Genomic DNA, 23,710 nt, shown 5'->3' on the forward strand with positions numbered 1-23,710 from the left:
TCCATTTTGGTGGGCGCCCTCAAGAGTTAAGTTTAGACAAGGTTTTTTTCACTGCTTCACGACGGCCGACATTTTTTTCCAGTTTGTTATTGCTCCGACTTGGGTGTAATTTTTGTCAAAAAGACAGTGTTGTGAATACTCAATGCCACCCAACATTACTACAGGAGTTTCATCACATATCTACCTACGTTTGTGACTCGCAAGTCGTCTTTGGAGTGCCACTAAATTAGTGTCGGGTAAGACCAATTCTAATGTCTAAATCTAAAAATATCGGTTTTTACTTTTGCACCGAACGAAAAGTCAATAATAATTTTTATTATCAGTTCAGTTCAGTCTGCGTTGTTGCGATAACGTAACCCTCCCACCGACGGCAGGAGGGTTACGTTATCGCAACTAAGTCTGCGTCTGCTTGCTTGCCCTACGACAGCGACTGGCGTGGTCTGTTGCTAGACCCAGTGACTGGGCTGGGGCGCTAGATTCCTTTTTTTCGAAATTTTACATTTCCTTTTTTTGAAATTTTGACATTACCGGTCAGCTTGATAACCGATAATTTCGAAAAAAGGAATCTAGCGCCCCAGTCACTGGGTCTAGTCTGTTGCTTATTTCGGAAAAGTTCCAGTATGGCGCATCCACTTTTTCATTTGATTACTAATAATATAAATATAGGGGCCTAGTAGTATCTAGTTCTAATTAACCTCAAATGAGATCCTTTTTTGTAAAAATACTAAAAGTTATTGTCACAGTTTGCACGCGCCCTCTCCACACACTGGCTGCTGTCATTATATTCATACAAAAATCAAGTTAGAGCGATTATCATCAGTCAAGGTGGCAGAATAAAAACATCACATCGTCGTAAGGAACAATGACGTAGATTATAAAGATTAGTGCTTTGTTGATGGAGGGTTGCCTGGTTCTTGATAATTTACCTCTAGGCTACTTCGTCTTGTTAAAATTATCAAGAACCAGGCCTCGTTGGGATTAAACCACTAGTTGACCTCTTCACCACACATTGATTCCCTTATTTAAATTACTTCTCGATTTCTGTGGATAATGACAAGGCCTGATGTCAATGAGAAGACTGAATAGCATCCACTAAACCAACACGCCCAAAATAGGGGACCAAACATCATCAACAATTAAAATCAGCCATTTATTTTTCTGAAGTTGCCTGTGATGGATAATTATTTAAAGATAAATATTGGTTGAAAAACGCTGCTAGGTGCTGAATATGAACATGTATTAAACTGTAAAAATACTCAATAGTTCTTGTTTATACTGAGCAGTCGTCTTGCTTTTTGAAGGGATACAATGTTTAAAATTGACTTTTTGGGGGAAATCAACATCTCATTCTGTTAGTGAGATAAAACCTTATGGCTGTTGTTAAAAGTTCAGTTTTTAATGCTTTTAATTAAGTGGTACATTAGCCTACTCCACAACAAATTGTTACCGGTTTTTTTATAGTGAGAAAATGAAACTTGGAGGAGGAAGATCTTGTAACTGTAGGAATGGATATTCGGGTCAATTTTTCTTTTAGGCAGGAATAACTTTGCCTGGTCTTTTTTTCCAGGGTGTTTTTGTTGCTGAGTTTATGCACTGCTGTTGAAGACACTTACATTATACACGCCATTCACTGGCGAGAGGAAATGTCAACAAACTTCTTTAGTTTTGTGTATTTGACAATTTATTAGTAATTGTTTTTCTATTGAGGAATAAATTTACGAAAACAATAAAATGCTCCATATTGCACAGCTAACTCAACTCAAACAAACATCGCGTTAAAACATTCAGAGGACCTTTTGTAATTCAGCGTGCTTTGGCCAACATTTTGGGTCCAGAATACCCCACAGTTTTTGAAAAATATTTAAACCATAGGCCCTATTATTTCAAAAGGAATCCTCTGTCAAAATAAATCTGCAGTGCTCTCACCAAGTAGTTTTATGGTCGGTAATCTATGACCCTACCTAACCTTCAACGTAAATTTAACCTTGCCTTTGATTTTGTTCTTTTCTTTTCACCTTATTTCATTTTGCACAAAGAAAAATCCACAATAACCATTCTGTAGTAGCGATTGATAAGTATGTCAGAAGATGCATTCAAGGTCGGTAGGGAACAATGGGCTGTGAAGCAGGCGAGCATTAGCTGCCAAGTCCATAATGCAAGTACAAAAGCATTCTCACTAAAGGGTTTCATTGACGCTGTGAGTGGCACTTGTCTACACTCAGCGAGTTAATCTTGACTGGTAAATTTCAAAACTGCAGGTCTTGTACACCAAGATAAACACTGTTTTTGAATGAATGAGAGGGCATTGGATAACAGAATAGCCTATGTCTTAGTTTTATTGGAAGGAATTTGTCTTTGTTCAAGATATTACAAAGTGAGGTCGGTAGATGTGTATTATAATTCTCTTTCAAAACACAACACAGCCGGACTTGTGTGGTAACAACTGCTGAGTTTACTGACCTGATGGTAAAAATCACTAGCCTGCACTCCAATGTAGATTTCGGGGCCCAGTTCATACCAGAGTTGTATTAGAAATAATAATGTCAATTGGTTACATTTTCTTGAAAACTGTTCTGAAATGAATGGTTTAAAAATATTGATATCAGTCCCCATTATATGTTTGTAGGCCTACACACATTTTGAAATCCCTTTTCCTAAGTGTGCACTGTGCATTTATCTTAGCCATTGCCGAGTCCTTCAAAATCCAGCTGCATGGTTTGTTTGATTCTTTATCACTGAGAAAGTGCTAATGGGAACAAGCATACATTATTATTATCACTGTATGTACTACATGTATGGCCCAATAGTTTGTTTGTTGATGTCCATTGTAAAAATAGTGTTGGGTTTTTGTAGCACTGGTATGGAATGATCCTGGTTTAAAGGCAGTGGACACTATTGATAATTACTCCAAATAATTGTTAGCATAAAACCTTAATTGGTAACGAGTAATGGGGAGAGGTTGATAGTATAAAACATTGTGAGAAACTGTTCCCTCTGAAGTAACGTAGTTTTTGAGAAAGAAGTAATTTTCCATGAATTTGATTTTGAGACTTTAGATTTAGAAATTGAGGTCTCGAAATCAAGCATCTGAAAGCACACAACTTCGTTTGACCATATTGCGACAAGGGTGACAAATTTTCACAGGTTTGTTATTTTATGCATGTTGAGATACACCAACTGTGAAGACTAGTTGTTGACAATTACCAATAGTGTCCAGTGTCTTTAAAATGAACACTTAGTTGATTTATGGTCAATTAGCACAGTGTCGCCTCCTTGTTGTTATTGCAAAGGTGTGCATCTTTAATCATCAAAAATTGATTGCATTACAATACCTGATGAACAAAACACAGTGTGACAAAAAGAATCTTGACATGCTTGTAACACTCAATGTGTATTACATGTCAACAGTTCTTGCCATACATAGATTAGTTAGGCCCATAAAATGAAAAAAACTCCAACAGCCTGGTTAGAAAAGGTACATGTACAACTGCAGAGAGAGAAAGCTTATATTGAAGGCTTCTGCCTTGGAACATCCTGATCTTTAAAGTAATTAAAATAATGTTCACTGCACACTGAATACAGTGAATAAGTGAATCGTAAAAATTATGCAGTGTTCGACGTTAAAAGGGATCTTCATACATGTATATTCATCAAGATTCATCATAATAAATGCTATGTATAAAAAAAACTACCGGTAGTATGAAAAGTGTTTGTTAACTTTATTTAAGGTTTTTTAAAATAATCTTTTGATTGTACTGTTTTAAAGCCTACTGTATATCGGTTTACAATTATGAATATCTAGTTAATCACTATTTGCATTTTTCAGAAACAGAACTTTTCTCACTGAAAGTCTTCCAGAATTTAATGTATCCATTAATCGGGTGTTGATTTTGTGTCAAATTAAGATGTTTGTTTGCTGATTTATAATAGTTTTGATGTTTATAGTATGCATGAATCCATGAAAATGCTGAATCACCCCCTAAGAACAGCACAAACTGTGACATAGCACAATTGAAGTACTGTATTACTCTTATTTTAATCTAATTTTTGCTTTGCTACGCTGATGTGTCAGATGGACTGTCTGATGACAAGGTCATGGTTCAATCTGCATTGAGTGCCATGAAAAGCATGAATATATATTCAGATCTTTGCTGAATACAAAACATATGAAAATTCACACAGTGTTTATGCATGACATTGAGATGTTCACTAAAATGCTTATTAAAGGGAAGGTAGTCAATTGGTAATTACTCAAAACAAATATTAACTTAAAAAGTGACTTGGTAACGAGCATTGGAGAGCTGTTGTCTGGCTGTTGTTAATATAAAACATTGTGGGAAACGACTCCCTCTGTCGTTTTTTAAAAACAGGTAATTTGTCACTAAAATAATAAAAGACTTCTAGCTAGAAGTCTTTTATTCTTTTCTGAAAGCACACAAATTCGTCCAACAAGGGTGTTATTTCTTTCATCATTTTCTCGCAACTTTGATGACCAATTGAGCCCACCAAGTGAGAAGACTGGTCTTTGACAATTACCAAACGTGTACCCTCCCTTTGAAAGGTTGATGTACAGTGTTGGTAATCGCTGCAATAGCATGACAGACTCAAACAATCTTCTCCCTATAACTCCCCAACAACCCTACACTGAGGTGCACAAGGAATTGCCTGAGGTGCACAATGAATTGATTGCACTTGTTTTGAATGCAGCTGATCAAAAAGCAACAACACTTTAGGGCCTAGTTTCAAACAAATCAAGAGGTTTGTTAATGATAGTGAAATCTTAACTTGAAATGCAATAGGTTTAGAGGAGTTTGATTTGGTTTGTTGCATTCTGTTGCAAACTGAAACGAGAATATATATATTCAAATACATCATACAAATTTTGATATCTCAATATGAAAAAAGAGACTTTATTTGAAATTTTACTAAAGCTTAGCACTTTTGGATTTGAATAATTCCTTTTGCTTTGTCATTTCATTCTGCTTGGTAATTTCATTGTGGAGTTTTATACAGTATGGGGGAAGTCATGTGAATATTCAATGATCTGTTCAGAGGAGCGTAATTGAAAACACCCAATGAATACAAACAACTAGCCAGTTGCTATGACAACAGCATAGCAAGCTGTGATGATGGCCTAATGGCATCCATCATATCCATTCTACACATATAAATCTATCATTCCCCAAATCATTGAATAAGTTCATCTCTTTAAAGGCAGTGGACTCGATTGGTAAATACTAAAAATAATTTTTAGCATAAAACCTTACTTAGTAATGAGTAATCGGGAGAGGTTGATAGTAAAACATTGTGAGAAACGGCTTCCTCTGAAGTGACGTAGTTTTCGAGAAAGAAATAATTTTCCAGGATTTTGATTTTGAGACCTCGGATTTAGAATTTGAGGTTTTGAAATCAAGCATTTGAAAGCACACAACCTCGTGTGATAAGGTTTTTTCCCTTTCATACATGTAGTTATCTCATAAACAATTGAGCTCAAATTTTCACAGGTTTGTTTTTTCATGCATATATATGTTGAGATACACCAAGTGAGAAGGCTGGTCTTTGACAATTACCAATAGTGACCAGTGTCTTTAAAGGCACTAGACACGTTTGGTAATTGTCAAAGACCACTATTCTCACTTGGTGTATCCCAACATCTATGCATAAATTATGAGTCTGTGTAAATTGTCTTAATCGGTCATTGAAGTTGCAAGAGAATAATACAAGAAAAAACATGTGTGGGTTCAGATGGCTAAAAAAGGCTTGATAAAGATCAGGCCTTAAGTCTTTTAATATTTGAATGTAAAATTACCTCTTTGTCAAAAACGACATTAATTACATTACTTTCTCACAATGTTTTATACTATTAACAGCTCTCTTTTGCTCATTAAACTTGCTAACAACTATTTTGAGTAATTACAATAGTGTCCAGTGCCTTCTATTAGGGTGTAATGGAAGTTCTGTTTTATACTTTTGGTCGGGGCGGGATCTCCTATAAAGTATAAGTCAGGAAGCTGCAATAAAAGCTTAGTCAACAAAATAAACGTAGCCTGGTTGTAGCCAACAATAAGCGGGGCAAGTCAAGGTTGGAATGCCTTTCTTTTACCAGTAGCATTGTGGTCTTAACAAAAAGCAGCCCGGACGGTAACCATTTCAAAGTTGAAAAACCATTTGGACGGCATTGGTCATGGTGTAAAATCGTAGTAGCAGCGAGTCAGCTACACTTTTGACGTACGTAAAAGCAGTACAGTTGTGTTGAATCCTTAGTTTGCCAAATTGCTTGCTTTTGATGGCAATTGTGTCCCGACTGATAAATGTTTGAGGTCGGGGTGATCGGCTTGGTCTTCGCAAGGTCGTATAGCTGTTTGAATGATCATGATGATTATAAGCTATAGGAGCTTCAATAGACATACTGGTTTAGGCTAACCTCTTGTCAGCTTATGCATACTAACCCGTTCTTTCTCACTCTCTCTCTCTTAATCTTTCTAGTGTACAGTCAACTCTAGCTCGTCACACCGACGATGGATTCCATTCAACAAGATTCCATTCTATACATCACCGCTGCTCTTTGTACCTTCCTTGCTATCTTAGTGTCCTATCGTTGGCTCGTAAGACATTCTGCTGTCAAAGCCAAGGATGATGGTCACAAGAAAGATGCGGTTGCTAAGGAGACGGAGGAGACAAAAGATGAAGAAGAAATAAAAACGGTAAGGAATATGCGTTTCCCTAAAATATTAAGTGAGATTAAGAAATACCTTGGACGGTTTCAAGTCTCTGATTGGTTAACACTGGTCACGTAGGGATGTATTAACGGGCGGTATAAAGACCGGCTTTGGAAAATAGCGAGTAAATGGCCCCTGAACCAGCATTAAAAAAAAGCTAAAATATGGCCCCTGAACATGTCTAGAAGTATCGCTGAGAAGTATCGCCGAAAAGTCACTAAATTTGGACAACTTAAGCTGTTTATTTTGTGAAAAAAGGTATTTATTAATGGGAATAACAGTGTTCAGACCCAATCTTCACCCTGTGGTAATGACCTTGGTTGGTGGCTGGCGCTGTTAACGGACCTTGCCTCCGGCTCGGTCCGTTGACAGCGTCAGCCACCAACCTGGTCATTACCACGCAGTAAAGACCGAGTCCTCGCACTGTTATTCCCTAATTATTAATATTATATAAGTTATCACACAAGCACAAGTGGAATGCGGGAGAGTATAGCGCTTCTGCGTCCTTCGGACGAGTTGGATATGAGACGCAGACATGCTAACAAATTTGTCTTGAAGCAAACTTCAGGCAAGGCATGTGGCCATAAGCATTTGGCGCATACGCACCACTTTTGAATGAACATTAACTTCTTATAAGCTGTTCGTTTTGCATAATATATAGCTTATAAAAGCTCAATACGCAGGGTGTGATACGGGCTGTATGGTTGAAGTTTATATCACCCTTTTTGTGCTATTTAGCCAAAAATCAGAATCAATGTGATTTGTGGCAGGATTCATGATTTAGTGGCGAGTAGTGGCCCAGCGGTTAAGAGCACCGAATTCAAGTCAACGTTGTGACAATAGACCGATCCAGTAGGCTCCGCCCACGATGCACGTGTGAGCAAGAACAACGTAGGGCTCTCCAATGCCTTTCTGCACAACTCTGCCGCGCGCACCAATATACACGCACGCATGTCGGACCTTAGTGTCGGACCTTCGTTGCGTTGTGATTGGTCAATACGCAATGGGGCGGAGCTTAATGGATCGGTCTATTGTGACCTTAAGCAAGACACTTAACCATGATTGCTTCATAAAGTTGGGGAGGTAGTGCTTGCTGCACCTTCTATACAAACCAGTCTTCTGATGGATGATACCCAAGCCTACAATGTACATATTCGTTTGGACTGTAAAAGTGGCAATGGCCCCTAGAAAAATACCTGATTGAAGCCAACACCTGGGAGCAGCCTTCATGCCTTGTGTGTCTGGCGACTTGCATATTTTATTTTATATATTCAAAAATAGGATTCAAGCCTGCTTCAGCATCTGATTATGAAAACCTTTATGAGATGGCATAAGTCCACTTGTGCAACCTTTTGTGGTGTCAGTTGCACCACTAATTTATGGTAGAGTTCCATTGATTTCACGAAAGTTACACGATTGTTGGGCCACAAAAAAAGTGCAACTTATGCACTCAATTTTGATAGCGTAAATCAGTATTTTATTGTGGAAATTAATAAACTACCAGTGGAACAATTTGTTTTTGCCTGGGTTAAATGTAATGTAGCCTACATGTACATGTATGCTTTCCTTTGGCAGCGTCCAGGGTTCAGTGTTTGCCAAAAATGTCACTCTTTCTGAAAGTGGAAACAAGACAAAAACAAGTTCAATGGCCATTGGTTTCCGAGTACATTTTACTTTAAAAAAAAAACACACATTTTTTAAGGAAATAAACTGCTAAATTGGCCATGGGTTGGGAAGGGGTCACTAAAAACAGCTATTGTTGGTTGGAATTGCAATCATAAATACAATTTCAGCAAACACTTTGGTCTTTCATTTTTTTATTTGTCAATCAATCATGAATTCATCAGTACTGATCAACAGTCCCCATCCACAAATCAATCCTAAATTTTTCATTTACATTATAAATTTTACTTTACCTCCCATATCAAAACAGAATAAATACTTTCATACATTACAAAAGAGACAAGTCAAAATAACCCGATTTAAATGCATTTTTGAATGAACTTGTGTTTTTACTTTCAAAATTGTCAAGAAACTTTTAAAATTGATGAAATGTAACGGTGATCACAAAGTTTTTCTAAGTTTTATTTCAATATTTCAAAAGAGTACATTAAATATTTAGAGAAAATTACAGGATTTGCTGATTGTAAAAAAACCTTCAAAATCAGTAAATGGTGAAACTTGCTTAAAGCCCTTACACTTTCGGTACAGAAATTTTTTTTAAAGTTCACAGATTTACAAATAATTTACAGGGTTTACAGAAGGTAATGGTGAAAGACTTATCTTGAAATATTATTCCATGAAATGCTTTACTTTTTGAGAAAACAATAAAACAGTATCAACTCTCAATAGCGAGAATTGCGGATTTATTTTAAACACATGTCATGAAACGGCGAAACGTGGGGAAACAAGGGTTGGTTTTCTCGTTATTTTCTCCTGACTCCGATGACCGATTGAGACTAAATTTTCACAGGTTTGTTATTTTATATATAAGTTGTGGTACACGAAGTGTGGGCCTTGGAAAATACTGTTTACCGAAAGTGTCCAAAGGCTTTAAATGATATTGGTATGCACATTTTTTGATAATTGTGTTTTCTAACTTATGTTTGTAAGTAACTGACATGTAGTTCTAACTAACGATCTTCTTATTCATCATTGAATAGTAGCCCATAAGAAATAACTTTCTTCTGAAATGAAAGTTTTTCTTAATGGCAATGAGATGAACCTATCATTTGTATTCAGTTTTTTAGAACAAATAGTTTTGACTAAACACAGATCTCCTTTTTTGTTTTGAAGAAATGAAAACACCTTGTTTAAAAAAGGTGATGATGTCAGTGGATAAACGTTGACAAATAAGTGGGGGACATGATTTTTTTTTTTAATAAAGCCCATTTTCAAAGTTCAAACCAGCATCTTCACACAAAAAAACTACTAAATAAATTAATGAATAAATGAATACAATTTATCCCGTTTCAAGAACAATAAAATATGGGGAATAAACAATCCAGTTGTTTCATTCAACAAAACTATTTAAAATGTTGTGCTGCTGAAGTTCCAAAATAAGCAAGCTGAAGTTGTAAAATGCTGTGTTTTATCACTTGGTATTTTGTACCATTGTCTAGCAAAGTTTTCACATATGATAAATTGTTGAGTTTTGAATTGATACAATACGGCATGTCCGCATTATACTCATGACTGTTTGTGTAAGTGGATACACGACCTGTCATCAAACGATTGTACTCACAGTCAAGATTGTCCTTTCGTCATTAGTGTTTGTAAATCGTGATACCTTTTGGATACTATTAATAATTACTAAACGCTACTTGTCATTTCTGGAAATTCTAACAAATTTACCTGTCAAAAGGAACGTAGTTAGTTTAATTTGTTTATGTAAAAATAACTAAACTAAACTCTACTTGTCATTTCTGGAAATTCGAACAAATTTACCTGTCAAAAGAAACGTAGTTAGTTTAATTTGTTTATGTAAAAATAACTAAACTAAACTCTACTTTTCATTTCTGGATATTCGAACAAATTTACCTGTCAAAAGAAACGTAGTTAGTTTAATTTGTTTAATGTAAAAATAAGAAAAATGCGACATTGCTGTTTTGCAAACCGCATGAGTGGACAGACTTAAACAAGAGGGGTTGTGTGGCCAGATTGCATGAGGTCTAAAACTTATCAATCCTGGTCTCATGATTCATTAAAAAACAGTTAACTCAGGCCCCTGTCTTTATAAAGACAGGCACTGGTCTTACAGCCTCAAGTATTTCATTGGACAAACGTGCTGTGACATTAGCTTTCTATCCATGTCCGAGGTGATGTACATGTACATGTAGTGTCAGCTTGCGTGCATGATGTTATTTTATTCACTATGTAATAGTGTACTAGCGGGATGCCGCGGTTCGCGCGGCACCCCGCTAGATGAGGAGGATTCTAGTATACAAATGTTGTAAAAGGTAATGTGGGGGCAAGGGAGGTATTCTTACAGGTAATAATCATTTCGTAGGATTGGATACGAAATTGTATTTATGATCGGTATGGAAATTTGTCATTAATGTTGTATTTTGATAAAAATTAATTGTTGAGCGTGCACAACTTAGTTGTGAAACGTCGCGACGCGTCGCCTCCTCTCCTCACCTTCTCTCTTCTGTTCTCCAACTAAAGGAATTGGTGTTTGTTTCTGGAATTGAACTTTAATATTGGGGATGGGTATACTTGGCATTGATGGTACTTGGCATGATATGTAGGGTATTTCGTAATATTTTAGTGTTGATCGAGCGGGCCAACGCATTATCCGTAATGTGGATTATGTTTCGCCTCTTTTACGCATAGTTTTAATTCAATCGGCTTTTGTCATTGTGTCAATTTTATCCACTGCACTGAGTATTTCCCAGCTTAGATGACTGTAAGGGTAATAATGCTTAGTCGACTAAAAATAGAGCACGTACACTGCTCCAATGACACACTTATTTTATTGTGTTGAGCACATTTGGTATAATTCAGTTACACTTGGCAAAATGTACATCCTGAGTCCCGCCCAAACTGCTTTCATTATAGTTACGAACTTTGTGAAACATTTGCCTTGTTATTTTGAGGGTCTGTACGTCCAGTTGTGGTTAATTTATATGGAGATGGGCCAATCGGACAATGTATAACACGCTGAATGTGGAATCAGCAGTGGTATTTGGTTCCCTTAGCAACAAATCCATAGTCACCGATAGCCACGGATTTGAGTGGTCTAAGTCTGGTCTCCCCCCCAACAAAAATCAACGCTGCTTATAGTAATAGCAGAGGAGAAATCCGACTAAAAAGGCTTGTATGAAAGTGGTACCCTCTTTTAAAACAAACTAATAATCACAGCCACTAATAGCCGCGGAGTTTATCTGACTGAAAAGGAAGCTTCGAAGAAGTTCTGGTATACAGCAGATAAAAAAAAAACGCGTCAGTTGGTATGGACTTTAACGACAAAGTCAATTTCTGCAAAATTGTATTGAAAATAAAAATATTTAATCATTGGTTGCTATAACTGTTGAATGATTTTTGCTTTGTTTCCAATGAGGTGTACACGATTTTAGAATCTAAGGCCCCATTCATCGTGATTTATTGAGCGTACGTCCAACGACGCAAACAAAGTTGTCTGAGCACCAAATAAAGCGAGTTTTCGGAACATGCTGTGCAACATCTATACTACTGTTTTTACCACTGCTTTTGGGAGTAACAGAGCGTCGGCCTCATTAATTTTTAGTTTATTCTCATATCAATTAATTCTCATGTAAACTTTTTGGTGAACATCCGCCGGGCGCGCGCCCCGCGTGACGAAGTCCCCTGATAAAACATACAATTATATATGTTATCATAATTATCTGTGGAACCCTATACAAACTAAAATAATAGAAACGGTAATTTTATTGGTCTTTAATAACTACTCCTACATTCTCTCACTTAATTCACTTTCAGAAAACATTTGCCTAGTTATTTTGAGGGTTTGTAGGCCAGCTACCCCTACATCCTCTCACTTAATTCACTTTCAGAAAACATTTGCCTTGTTGTTTTAAGGGTTTGTAGGCCAGATTGGTTAATTTTGTAAGGAGAAATTCGTAAAAAGTACCCGATTCAGCTGCACATGAGGGCTCTTTCAATAACAAAACCCGACGGCTGATTGCTTAATACAAAACGGATTTGGCAAAATCTACATCCTGAGTCCTGACCAAACTGCGTTCTAACAATTTTGTTGCTTCAGAACTTTGAATGGAATGTTCGTTTACAGCTTCAAAACAGCCGTTGATGTTTCACAAAGTTCGTAACTATGAAAGCATACTATTCTTAAGCGGTGATTTCATGTACTCTTTTGTAGGTTTAACTGGCAAAACCTATACAATGTATATGAAAAGAATCAGTAATGTATTTACTTTCTTTTTGAAAATGTTTCAACTTTTGCGTGTGTACGTTCTGTGTGTGGGGGATGACATATGGACTGTACCACTAATGGTGCAGAGTTAAATGGAACAAATAAAGTTTCACAACAATGGGTTGCTGATGTTTGCCGGTTTAAAAAATGCTGGAAAGTTGGGTAGGCCTTCATGAGTGACTTAATGGTAATAAACATATAGGTAACAGATGCATGTATTTAAGCCCAATGTTTTTTATTTAACACGCGAAATTAAACCCCCTGTACAAAATGGTATATACACAATGCCATTTACCCCTCTGCGAAACATCAATGAGTCACTCTGGAATGTTAATGGGAGTCCAAGGTTGCCACCCACTTCAAACCTAAAGAGGTGGCTCTGTGTGCAGCCTACAGCTCCCCCCCTTAGACCAACAGGTGGCCCATATCAAAACCAGACAACCACAGAGGTGACTCTGTGTGCAGCCTACGGCTTCCCCCTTCGACCAACAGGTGGCCCATATCAAAACTAGACAACCACACATGTAAGGAGATATCGCTCGTGACTCCAGCCAATCAGACAACTCGTAAGAGGGAGTTCGGTTCCGGGTTTTGTAGACTTGCAACCCGACGTCTGTAACGACACAACCGTGTTGGATTCCACAAGGATGCCATGCCACTGGACCTTCTAATTTTCAATCCAAGATGGCGCGGGTTACGCTTTTAATAGTATAGGCTAGCGGGATGCCGCGCTTCGCGCGGCACCCCGCTAGGATATAAAAATCCTTTACACAAATATTTCGAAATGTGGGTGAGGGTGTTATACGCCTCTCTCAATATTTATGCATGGCGTCATAATTCTAACCCAAAATGAAGCTATTTCGCACGTCCACTACTACTTGCAGTGGCTGTACCCACCTCGTTTTGGGTTAGACGACGTACCTTATGCATCTAGAAACTATAAGGCTCCCCCGTGATCCTTAAAGGGGTCTAATATGTTGGGCCTCCCTAACGTTACACGTTTTTCAAATCAGCGTTGATAGGTGGAACTGACCTTTAGCCAGCAATAACTAAAGTTTCTTTTGTACTACACTACCAAAACTTTCTCCACACACTCAATATACATTCATAATGCTTGCATTTCCTTTTTAAAAAACATCGTCAAAAATTACATGTTTACGTCCCACGATACATAGCGTTGCTACAGCACTATAAGTAAAGCGAGTTTTTGGAACATGCTGTGTGCCACATATCTAATTTATCTACTGTTTTTTTTTTTTTTGGGGGGGGGGGCGGGGGCGGTAAGAGCGTAGGCCTCTTTTTAGTTTATTCTCATCTGAATTGGTCTTGTAAACTTTCTGGTCAATAGGCTGCATGTATAACGGGAGCACTTAACGTGAACGTCAAAAAGTGTTTTGCAAGCAGAGATGCCAAGTCCAGAGGCTAGCTATGTGTGAGATTTTTCAAAGCTCAACCCCCATCCCCCCGGAAAAAAAAAATTGCCAGTTTAAGAAGGCCTTTTTAAATCACCGCCCAACCTTTTTTTTTTTTTTTTTTTTTTTTATAAATAAATAAAACAATGAAATTTAATTGTGGACAAAAAGTGTTTCAAAATGCATCAAAAACCTCCTCAGAATAATTAAAACTCACTTGAGGTACACAGGAGATGTTGATGGTTAATGTGGAGGTTCGTTTGTGTCAGATTATATCCTTCCAAACTTGAAAAAAATAGACTAAAAATGATGTCCAAAATCAATCGCTCACTTCTTCTGCCTGTTGTGTCTTCGCTAGTGGAGCGCATTTCAACGAATTTGCTAAAAGAATCGGAACAAACTTGTGCGCAATAAGCGTTTTGCGCTCTGCCGAATTTGAGCTGAAGCTACTGGATGAGCAAAAGCGTGCGCAATCTGCAAATTTGCGCTCTGTTTGTACAAATTTTGTACAGAAAATGTTGTAATTTTTTTTTCCCGATCTCGCGCCAATAATGGTTGATGTGCGTGTGAGCGTGAGACAGAGCCCAAATGCGTGAGTCTCACGCCTAATGTGTGAGACTTGGCAGGTCTGGTTTTGTTTTATTGTCACTTTGGGCTTATTGCATCTCGCGAAATTTGAACGACAAACGACACAATTTCTGACCGCGTTCATGTTCACGCTGCTCTAGGAACAAACCTCCATACATCCCATATCTCTGGAACCCTATATCGTACAAACTAAATAAAAACGATAAACTCGTCCCCACTCCTTAATTTTCTCTAACTTATTTCACTTTCAGAAAGCATGTTAAGTCATGTTTAGGGTTTGTTACGTCCAGTTTGGGTCAATAGACAAACTCCTAAAAATGTACCCCATTCAGCCGCACGAGGTCTCTTTTGTTAATATTATCTCCATCAGTAACCAACCCGACGGGCCGATGGCTAAATTAGGCTTCAAAATGGATTTGGCAAAATGTACATTCTGAGACCTGACCGACACACTGCTCTAACCAATTTTGTGAATGGACTTATTCAAAAGGAAACTTAATGTCGTTTTGCTTAACAACTTTGACCAAATGCAAAGCAAAGTTCTTTTTTTACAGCTTCAAAACAGCCTTTGACGTACGTGTATAAGTTTCACCATAGAGTAAGGAATGGTTTCACAATTCTACCTCCATGGTTAAACTCTGAAACTGCAACATTATACCTCCATGAACAGACCGTATTCTAAAACGGTATTCATGTACCCATTTGAGTTTACTGGCAAAAGGTCCAAGGTCGCCACCCACTGTCAACCTAAAGTGGTCCCACGGTGACCTTCTTCACCAAGCAACAGGTGGCCTGTCTCAAACCAGACAACACACCACTCACAACACACTGACCAGAATGGCTCTTTGTGTAAGGCCCCCCCCCCCCACCCCCAAAATGTTATTAATTGTAAAGTTCCCTTAGACACCTTCCAACCTATAGCCGGCCCTACCCAATGTTTCCAAATTATTGAGCTTCCGTTTGATCCCATCTTGTTCATCATGATAATTCTCATGCCGTTTGGAAGTGAATGCTTTTTTATAAATATTCTCCATTTAATCTTTTCAACAAATGAGTCACCCGCAGAAGGATTTCTAGGAAGTCTGATAACAACGTCGACCAGTGGTTGACACATGGTCGCCTGCGAAACATCAATCTACGGTACTTCATCCATTCAATGCAAATTCGGTCAAATTCGTGAGATTGGTTTCGGTTTTGTCCTGGCACCCAGCCTCTTCGACCCTTTCGACCCTGCGCGGCAATGAATGAACCAATCCGGAGAACCATGCTTAGTACAACACGAAAGTAACCTGACCAAAAAGGGCGGATCGAATGGCGGGTGGGCGGGCAAGGGGCAATGAATGAACCAATCCGGAGCACCATCTGCGAAACACTGTCCAATGAGTCGCCTGTCAAAAAGATTTCTAGGAAGTCTGGTAACAACATCGACCAGTGGTTGATGCACGGTCGCCGCCCAAACTTCCTCCAATCACATGACTTGTAAGTGTGAGTTTGGATCCGGGTTTTGCAGACTTGCAACCCGACGTCTGAAACCACACAAACGTATTGAATTCCACACAAACAACCGTGTTGGATTCCACAAGGATGCCATACCACTGGACCTTCTAATTTTCAATCCAAGATGGCGCAGGTTACGCTTTTAATAGTATATATATGTACAAGTGTGCACCAAATGCGAATCTTCGTGTGAAATGAACGCAAGGTCAAAGGTACAGATCCACACATCGCTCAAGGCTGTTTAGCTGGCGTAATTCATGAGCCTCGAAGTGTGACCTAAGATGTGGGCTATGAAAATAGCCCCTTCTGGACAAACTGTAGAGGATGTGAGTCACTCATATCGGTTACATTTTAACAATTTTGATGACAATGTTTAAGACCAATTAAGAACTCATGCCACGATAGTGAAGTTCCACCGAACATTCCACTGAACTAAAAGCTTATCTATTTTTCTACCTTACGCCTAGGTAGTAGTTAAAAGCAGGACAGTTATTTTCAGGACTGAGAAGTCTCCCGAATTCCAAAAATCTATTTCGCGGCAAGACAGTTCCTTAAGAACAAAATCTACCTGGCAAGTAGATACACATGGTGTTGACGCAATTATTGTGTCCATTTGTTTGATGATAAATTATTTCTTTTCTTCCTGTCGATCACCAGCCACTAAGTTGCCCCTTCGGATTTGTCTCAGAACCTCGCCCTCCTAAGGACGAGAAAGAGGAAGTTGAAGATGAAGATGATGATATAGATGATAACATTGACAACATCAACGACCTGTTGATAAACAGCTCCGATATCCAACCTCTAGATGAGGAGGAGAAGAAGCGTCTTGAGGAGATTGCGGCCATGGAGAACCAGGAGAAGCTCGACCGTAGGAAGATCAAGGAGTTGGAGGAAGAGGTCCAGAAGTCCATGTCTGAACAACAACTTGATGATGAACGGAAGTAAGTTTTGAAGAATATTTGCAATCAAATACATGCAGAATTCTCTTGAAAAACTTACTTGGTAACGATCAATAGAGAGCTGTTGATAGTATAAAACATTGTGAGAAACGGCTCCCTCTGAAGTAATGTAGTTTTTGAGAAAGGAACAATTTCCCACTCAACTGTTAAAAGACTTTTTTAGTCATCTGAAAGCACACAAATTTGTACAGCAAGGGCGTTTTTTCTTTCATTTTTCTCTCTCAACTTCGATGACCAATTGAGTCCAACTTTTCACAGACTTGTTATTTTATGCATGATGTTTGGATACACCAAGTGAGAATACTGGTCTTTGACAATTACACAACGTGTCCACCTACATGTAGTTATTAAAGTGTTCTATGTATGCCCTCCAAATTGTTTTCTATGGTCTAAAAGAAATTGTAAAGAACATAATCTACAGAAGTCTAATAATGTTTCATTATCGAAAACGGAGTTCGGTCTATGTGTTCTTTTATTCTTGTACTTTCCCAAGTTCTGTTAACAAAATCTCGGGCATCTTACTCGGTTGGGATTCAAACCCACGACCCTTCAAGAGCAGTGTCTTACCAAATAGATAACCGTGATTGCCCGGCAGCTAGAGGCAGTTTGAATCTTATGTTTTAGCACCGGGTACCACATTGATTTTGATTTGCATCGGGGTGAAGAATAAAAAAGGCCTTAATTCTTTAGTCAACACTGCAAGCGTCATAATGTTTTGTGGGGGTCAGCTACTTAATACCGTTGTTTTCTTTGCATAATATGTGCGCCTATTGTCTATTTGTTATTTACTATACATGTACGTGGTTTTATTTATAGTGTTTACTGTAAATTTATGATTTTAATGTTTTTAGACTCGCAAACCAAAGTAAATTTTACTGTATAGGGCTACATGTAGGAGAAAGAGTCTGCTAGGGTCGGAACATCAGGCCTTTAACTATTTTTTGCATTTATACCCTCGGTCCTTTTGTTTGGTACTTTTGGTTAGTGTTTGCAACAGCTAATCTATTTTCTCATACATGTACATGTATTGTATGTGTGGCAATAAAACAGACTATTGGCTACTGACTATTAATTCCTACCATTTTTGTTTTATTTGATGCAGAACTCGACAGGCCCAGCTGGAAGCCATCTTTTCCCTGATGCAGGAGAATAATGATCGTTTCGGCATTGAATCTGTGGATGATGTACAGAGGCAATACAAACTGTATGTGTGACACCCAAACTATCATCATGTTCATTTTAATGTTTTAAGACCTGGTCACACAGGTCACGATAATAAGAACGAAAACGAGAATGTTTAAAATGCACGCCCTCGATCGGTTGAAAAAGCATGGGCGTATTCTGCGTGGAGCAACTCAACCAATAGAATGCAGTTTTTATTGTGTGTTGTTATCGTTATCGATTTCGTTATCGCAGCAGTGTGACTCGGCCTTAAGTCTTCATTATTTATACCACTGAGTTCATAACACCTTTAATATTTACTAAACATGCATCAGGGCTTGAGTGTGGGGACAAATCCACAATACAGCAGGGCTTGTTGTTTACAATTTGTACTGGACCAGAACATTTGGTACTAGACCAGCAGCCGATTTCACGAAACGCTAGGATTAATCATAACTCGAGTAACTTAGGATGGGTTCAATAAACCCGTCCTAAGTCCTAAGAATAATCCTACTAGAAAGTTAGGAAGAGTTTGGTGAAAATTGACGGCTGAATCAAAATCTACAGTGTCCCAACTAGACAGTTGTTTATTTGAACAAGCACTCATGAGTCTTATGGGTAATACTTTCATTCAAAAGAATCAAAAGATATTTATATGACTCAAAAGTCAATATTTGACCAAAGATTTTAAAAATTGAAGACGGGGTGATGTATGTATATTTAAAAAAAAAAGACAAGACTATCAGACTTGTTCGGTTGTTTACTGGCCCGTTGCTAAAACACTGGGGTATTAGGCCTGTGGTCTGGTGTAAATTTCTAGCCCTGCAAGATACAGTCCAATTGATTATATCATGTCTCTTTCACTGTTACTAATTATGCATTGTTTAAACCATTCGCACTTTATAAAATATTTGTACATTTTTCATAAAATATGAGACAGACATTTCCAGAGGTTTAAATGGAAATGCAAAGGGAACAAAATCACACAAGAATTAAAACCATATTTATCCATCAGCACTTTTATTTTGTCCACTGTTCACGTATAAAACTGCTTCTCATGAAATTTCACAGCACACTTGATCAACAAAAGATGGAATGATTTGTAAAATATTTCTGTGGTGAATCATTTGGTACAATTTTCTGACAATTGTCACATGAGTGAAAACCTATGAGGTGTAGGAAGTAATAGTGAATTTCTACCCCAAATGTGTGGTGGTATCTATGGCTTTATCAGAGTTTCCAGCACAAATTCTTTGAGCGAAGGCCTGATGTAATTTGTAGCCGGTTAGGACACCCTACAAATTAATACTCAATTGCACATGATGTTTGGTGTAAAATCAATACCTTGCAGATGCTGATCACACTGTGTTGCACAATGGGTCAAAATATTGTCTCAAACATCATGGTTTTTTTTTTTTCAAAAGGGTAAAGATCAAATTTCAAGCTAATTTGACTATGTATGAGTGACTTTAGAAGGGCCCTAGGTAGCTATGCATCAGTTATCCTGTGGTTTGTTGGCTTTTGTTGCCAACAATTATTTTAAAGCGTTGTTGTTGTGAGAATGATTCCATAGTTTTATTGGTTTGTCCTAAAGTTGCAGTTAGTAACAACTGTAGGTGCCAATGACTTTAATTGTCTTTATAATAAAGTCAATTAGGTTTTGTAGATTTTGGTAGCCAATATGGAGCTTTCTGAACAGACCATTTTTAGTCTGTTTAAGTTAAGACCTCAAGCTTTTAACAACTCATTTATACTCCATTTATTTTAGTGATAAATTTATCATAAAGACACATTAATTCTTTGCTCTTTGTTTTGCCAACCGATAACCCACCCCAAATATGTCACAATAACACACTCTTTTCCATTCTGGAAACTGTGTGACTGCGCAATCTTTTCTTTTCATTTTACAACTGTTTTTCTTGAGGGATTCAAGCCGTTTGCTAGCGACTTGTTGTCCTATGAAAGAGTTAATATTAAAATTTGGTACTGCAGACCTTATTGGTGTTAGAAATATTGAGTAACATTTTGAACAAGTTTTCCATGAGTAGTAGAACGGTCAATGATAGTTACAACATAATTTTTACCAAACTAAGTTTCACTACATTTTGCACTTAAGAGTAAGTTATCTAATGTTTGTTGATAGTGTATAGATGTGAGAGTATTGCGTGTATCGAAAATGAGAAAACAACTCAAATGAAGACTACATTTTTCTTTGAAATCAAATATCTTTTTAAGATTTTATTTGAACAACTTTCTTGAAAAATGGCAATACACATAGCAATTTGTTGTAGGCCTTAATACATTTTAAATTTTTAGGTAAAACAAATAAGTTTTTAATTTCAGCATTGAAACAAAATTAAAACTTGGGACAGTGGTGCATAGTTTGAATTTTTTCAGAAATCTCTATTTTCCAATCATGCCCATATTTGTGCAAACATGATTTAATGAACATCAGTTGGGCAAAAAGGAAAAGGAGGTCAAGTCTTGATCTCAGGCTGCTTTTATTGTTGACTCATTAAAATGTTTACTTCATGGTTAAAACAATTTTTTCCATCAATATATAATTTTGTAAAAATACAGAATTGTATACACATTTATAACTCAATATAGTTGGGACCACCTATGTCCCTAAAGTTGTTCGCGAGACATGCACAGTCTATTGTCATTGTTTTACTCAATATAGTTGGGACCACCTTTGTCCACAAAGTTATTCACGAGACATGCACAGTCTATTGTCACTGTTTTAAATCTTTGCATTTTGTTTCAAACATTTAAAGTAAAAGTATGTATGATCCACCACCAAGAACCCTAAAAAAAAAGTTAGAATCTTTCAATTTCTCATTCGGATATTAAAAAATCCTCCAGTCCACAAGCTTTTGAAGGTCACATTTATGTTTCCCTGATGGCTGCCTATTGCTGCAAAGAAACTTGGCTGCGCTTAAAGACAAGGTTTACATTCGATTGTTTTAATCCTGCAGACAATAAAAAACAAACCTGTGAAAATTTCCCTTCAAAAGGTGGTAGCGATTTTGATATAACACGGAAACTCTGAAACGTTTATGTCAACACAGGACTTATAATCCGCAATAAGAATAGGCCCCCCTATACAATCAGAGAAATGTTTCTGACAGTTAGGTTTCTCAGTTTCAAAGTTTGGATGATAAAAACCGATATATTTTTCCATAACCACATTACTTCGAAGTGAAATTATTCTCAAAATATTTTATACTTATGAAAGCTGCTGTACATTTTACTTCTTACCAAGTAAGTTTTTATTGCCATTCATTTTAAAAGTGCTTACCAAACATATCTTCCCTTTAAAGGAACACGTTGCCTTGGATCGGTCGAGTTGGTCTTTGAAAAGTGTTTGTAACCGTTTTTTATAAAATGCATATTGGTAGGAAGATGTTGTAAAAGTAGAATACAATGATCCACACAAACATGCCTCGAAATTGCGTGGTTTTCCTTTTACCTCGTCGACTAACACGTCGGCCATTTATGGGGGTCAAAATGTTGACTCCCATAAATGGCCGACCGTGTTAGTTCGCACAGTAGAAGGAAAACCACGCAATTTCGAGGCAAACTTGTGTGGATCATTGTATTCTACTTTTAAAACATCTTTCCAACCATATGCATTATATACAAAACGGTTACAAACGCTTTTGTTTTGACCAACTCGTCCGATCCAAGGCAACGTGTTCCTTTAAGACTTTGGATGCATTAAAAGAATGATCTGTGAGTTTTTAAGTCAGCCAAGATTCAAAATGAAGATACACCCAAATAGACTGGTGCTGTTTATGTTGGAAAATGAGAGTTGGACAAATCAAATATTTGAGTGTTTAGACGAGTGTATCAAAGGTTTTTAATCACTATAGATTGTAGGTATTGTATTCATGTAAGTGTGGAATGTATTTTAATTGTACATATGTTTTGTTTTTTAACTATCTCCAATCTTTCATTGGGAATTTGGGTTTACGAATCCCTTAGTTTGTCACTATTGTTAACTTGGAAGTTTCGTAATTCAAGCAGAAATTATTGACACTCAAACAATGGCTTTTGATAACATTGTTATGGTTTATACATGGTACTGAATCCATCCAAACACAGCACAACCTTTGTACATTAGCAGCTTGGTTAAAGTAATTTGATTTTCAACTCCTGTCTGTTAAGAAACTGGGCCCAATTTAAAAGAGCTACTTCACAACAGAATTATGCTTATCAGAATATTAAGGTTACATGTACATGTACCATTCAAAATACCATTCTTGTGCATGGTATCCTGCTTATTTCTGCTAAGCAGCTCCAAGAAATTGGGCCTTAATTGGTCTAGCCTCTTTGTCTGCCAACCTTTGCCTCATTGCATAGAGCCGCTTACATAGAAAAGCAGCTTAGCACTTAATGCTGAACAGAATATGGTTACAAGCCAATGTGCCATGTATTACTCGGCAGAAAATTGCTAAGCAACAATGTCTGCTTAAGAAGTGCATCTAAGAAAATTTGATGCAACTGGTAGGCCTGGTTATTAACATTCTCAAGGATGGAACTATGCACCATTCTATAGTAAGTATACACAAATATAATACAAAATAGAAAAAAAGGAAATTACATAATTAACATAGGCACAGTTTTATGGTATAATAAAGCCAATCTTGCCCCTTCACACAACTCTACTGTTTTACAAACTTCAACTTTGTTGTAAAATGTACACCTCAATACATGGTAAGTGTTGAGTTCTTAACTTCAAATCGTTTTTAATGTTGGTCACCTTGGCTATTTGTGTTCCTTGTTCATACTAATATTTCAGATTTTTAAAACAATTTGAGGAACAAATTAAACACGTTAATAGCACATGTATTATTTTGTTGGTTCAATCTTAAGAGTTTACCTTCACCGAGTTATACTATCATTAATGTTTTGTTTGTATTGTGCTACTTTTTATGCAGTTGTTGGACATTTTTTTTGATGTTGGGAAATGGGTGCAATAAACACTTGTGTTCAAAGTAAAGATATATGCACTTAAATGTTGGTTTCCAGTTTGTGTTTTTATTTATTTCCCACAATGTTTCATTTCTCACATTTTTTAGAACATTCCTGAACACTCTCTGATTTGTCAGAGACAAAAACCACAGGCTCTGTTCTATTTTTACAGCACTGTTACAACTTTTTGTTTTATTAAAGGAACACGTTGCCTTGAATTGGTCGAGTTCGTCATTGAAAATGTTTTGTAACCGTTTGTTATAAAATGCATATGGGTAGAAAGATGTTGTAAAAGTAGAACAAAATAATCTACACAAATATGCCTCGAAATTGCGTGGTATTCCTTTTACGTCGTCCACTAACACGGTCGGCCATTTATGGGAGTCAAATTTTTGACTCCCAACCATGCAATTTTGAGTGATATTTGTATGGTTCATTATATTCTACTTTTAAAACATCTTTCTAACCATATGCATTTCATAACAA

General features: G+C 37.2%; 1 protein-coding gene across 1 annotated transcript; it reads left to right on the forward strand.

The window, feature by feature from the left end:
• Nucleotides 1-44: 44 nt before the first annotated feature.
• On the forward strand, nt 45-21,807 carry LOC139944367 (uncharacterized). Its single transcript, XM_071941370.1, has 4 exons — nt 45-236; nt 6,487-6,704; nt 16,785-17,068; nt 18,189-21,807. The coding sequence occupies exons 2-4, from the start codon at nt 6,519-6,521 to the stop codon at nt 18,298-18,300; spliced, it is 582 nt and encodes a 193-aa protein (XP_071797471.1). The 5' UTR covers nt 45-236; nt 6,487-6,518; the 3' UTR covers nt 18,301-21,807.
• The last annotated feature ends 1,903 nt before the right edge of the window (nt 21,808-23,710 follow it).

The sequence above is a fragment of the Asterias amurensis genome, chromosome 11 (genome assembly GCF_032118995.1).
Source record: "Asterias amurensis chromosome 11, ASM3211899v1".
In the NCBI taxonomy this organism is placed as follows: domain Eukaryota; kingdom Metazoa; phylum Echinodermata; class Asteroidea; order Forcipulatida; family Asteriidae; genus Asterias; species Asterias amurensis.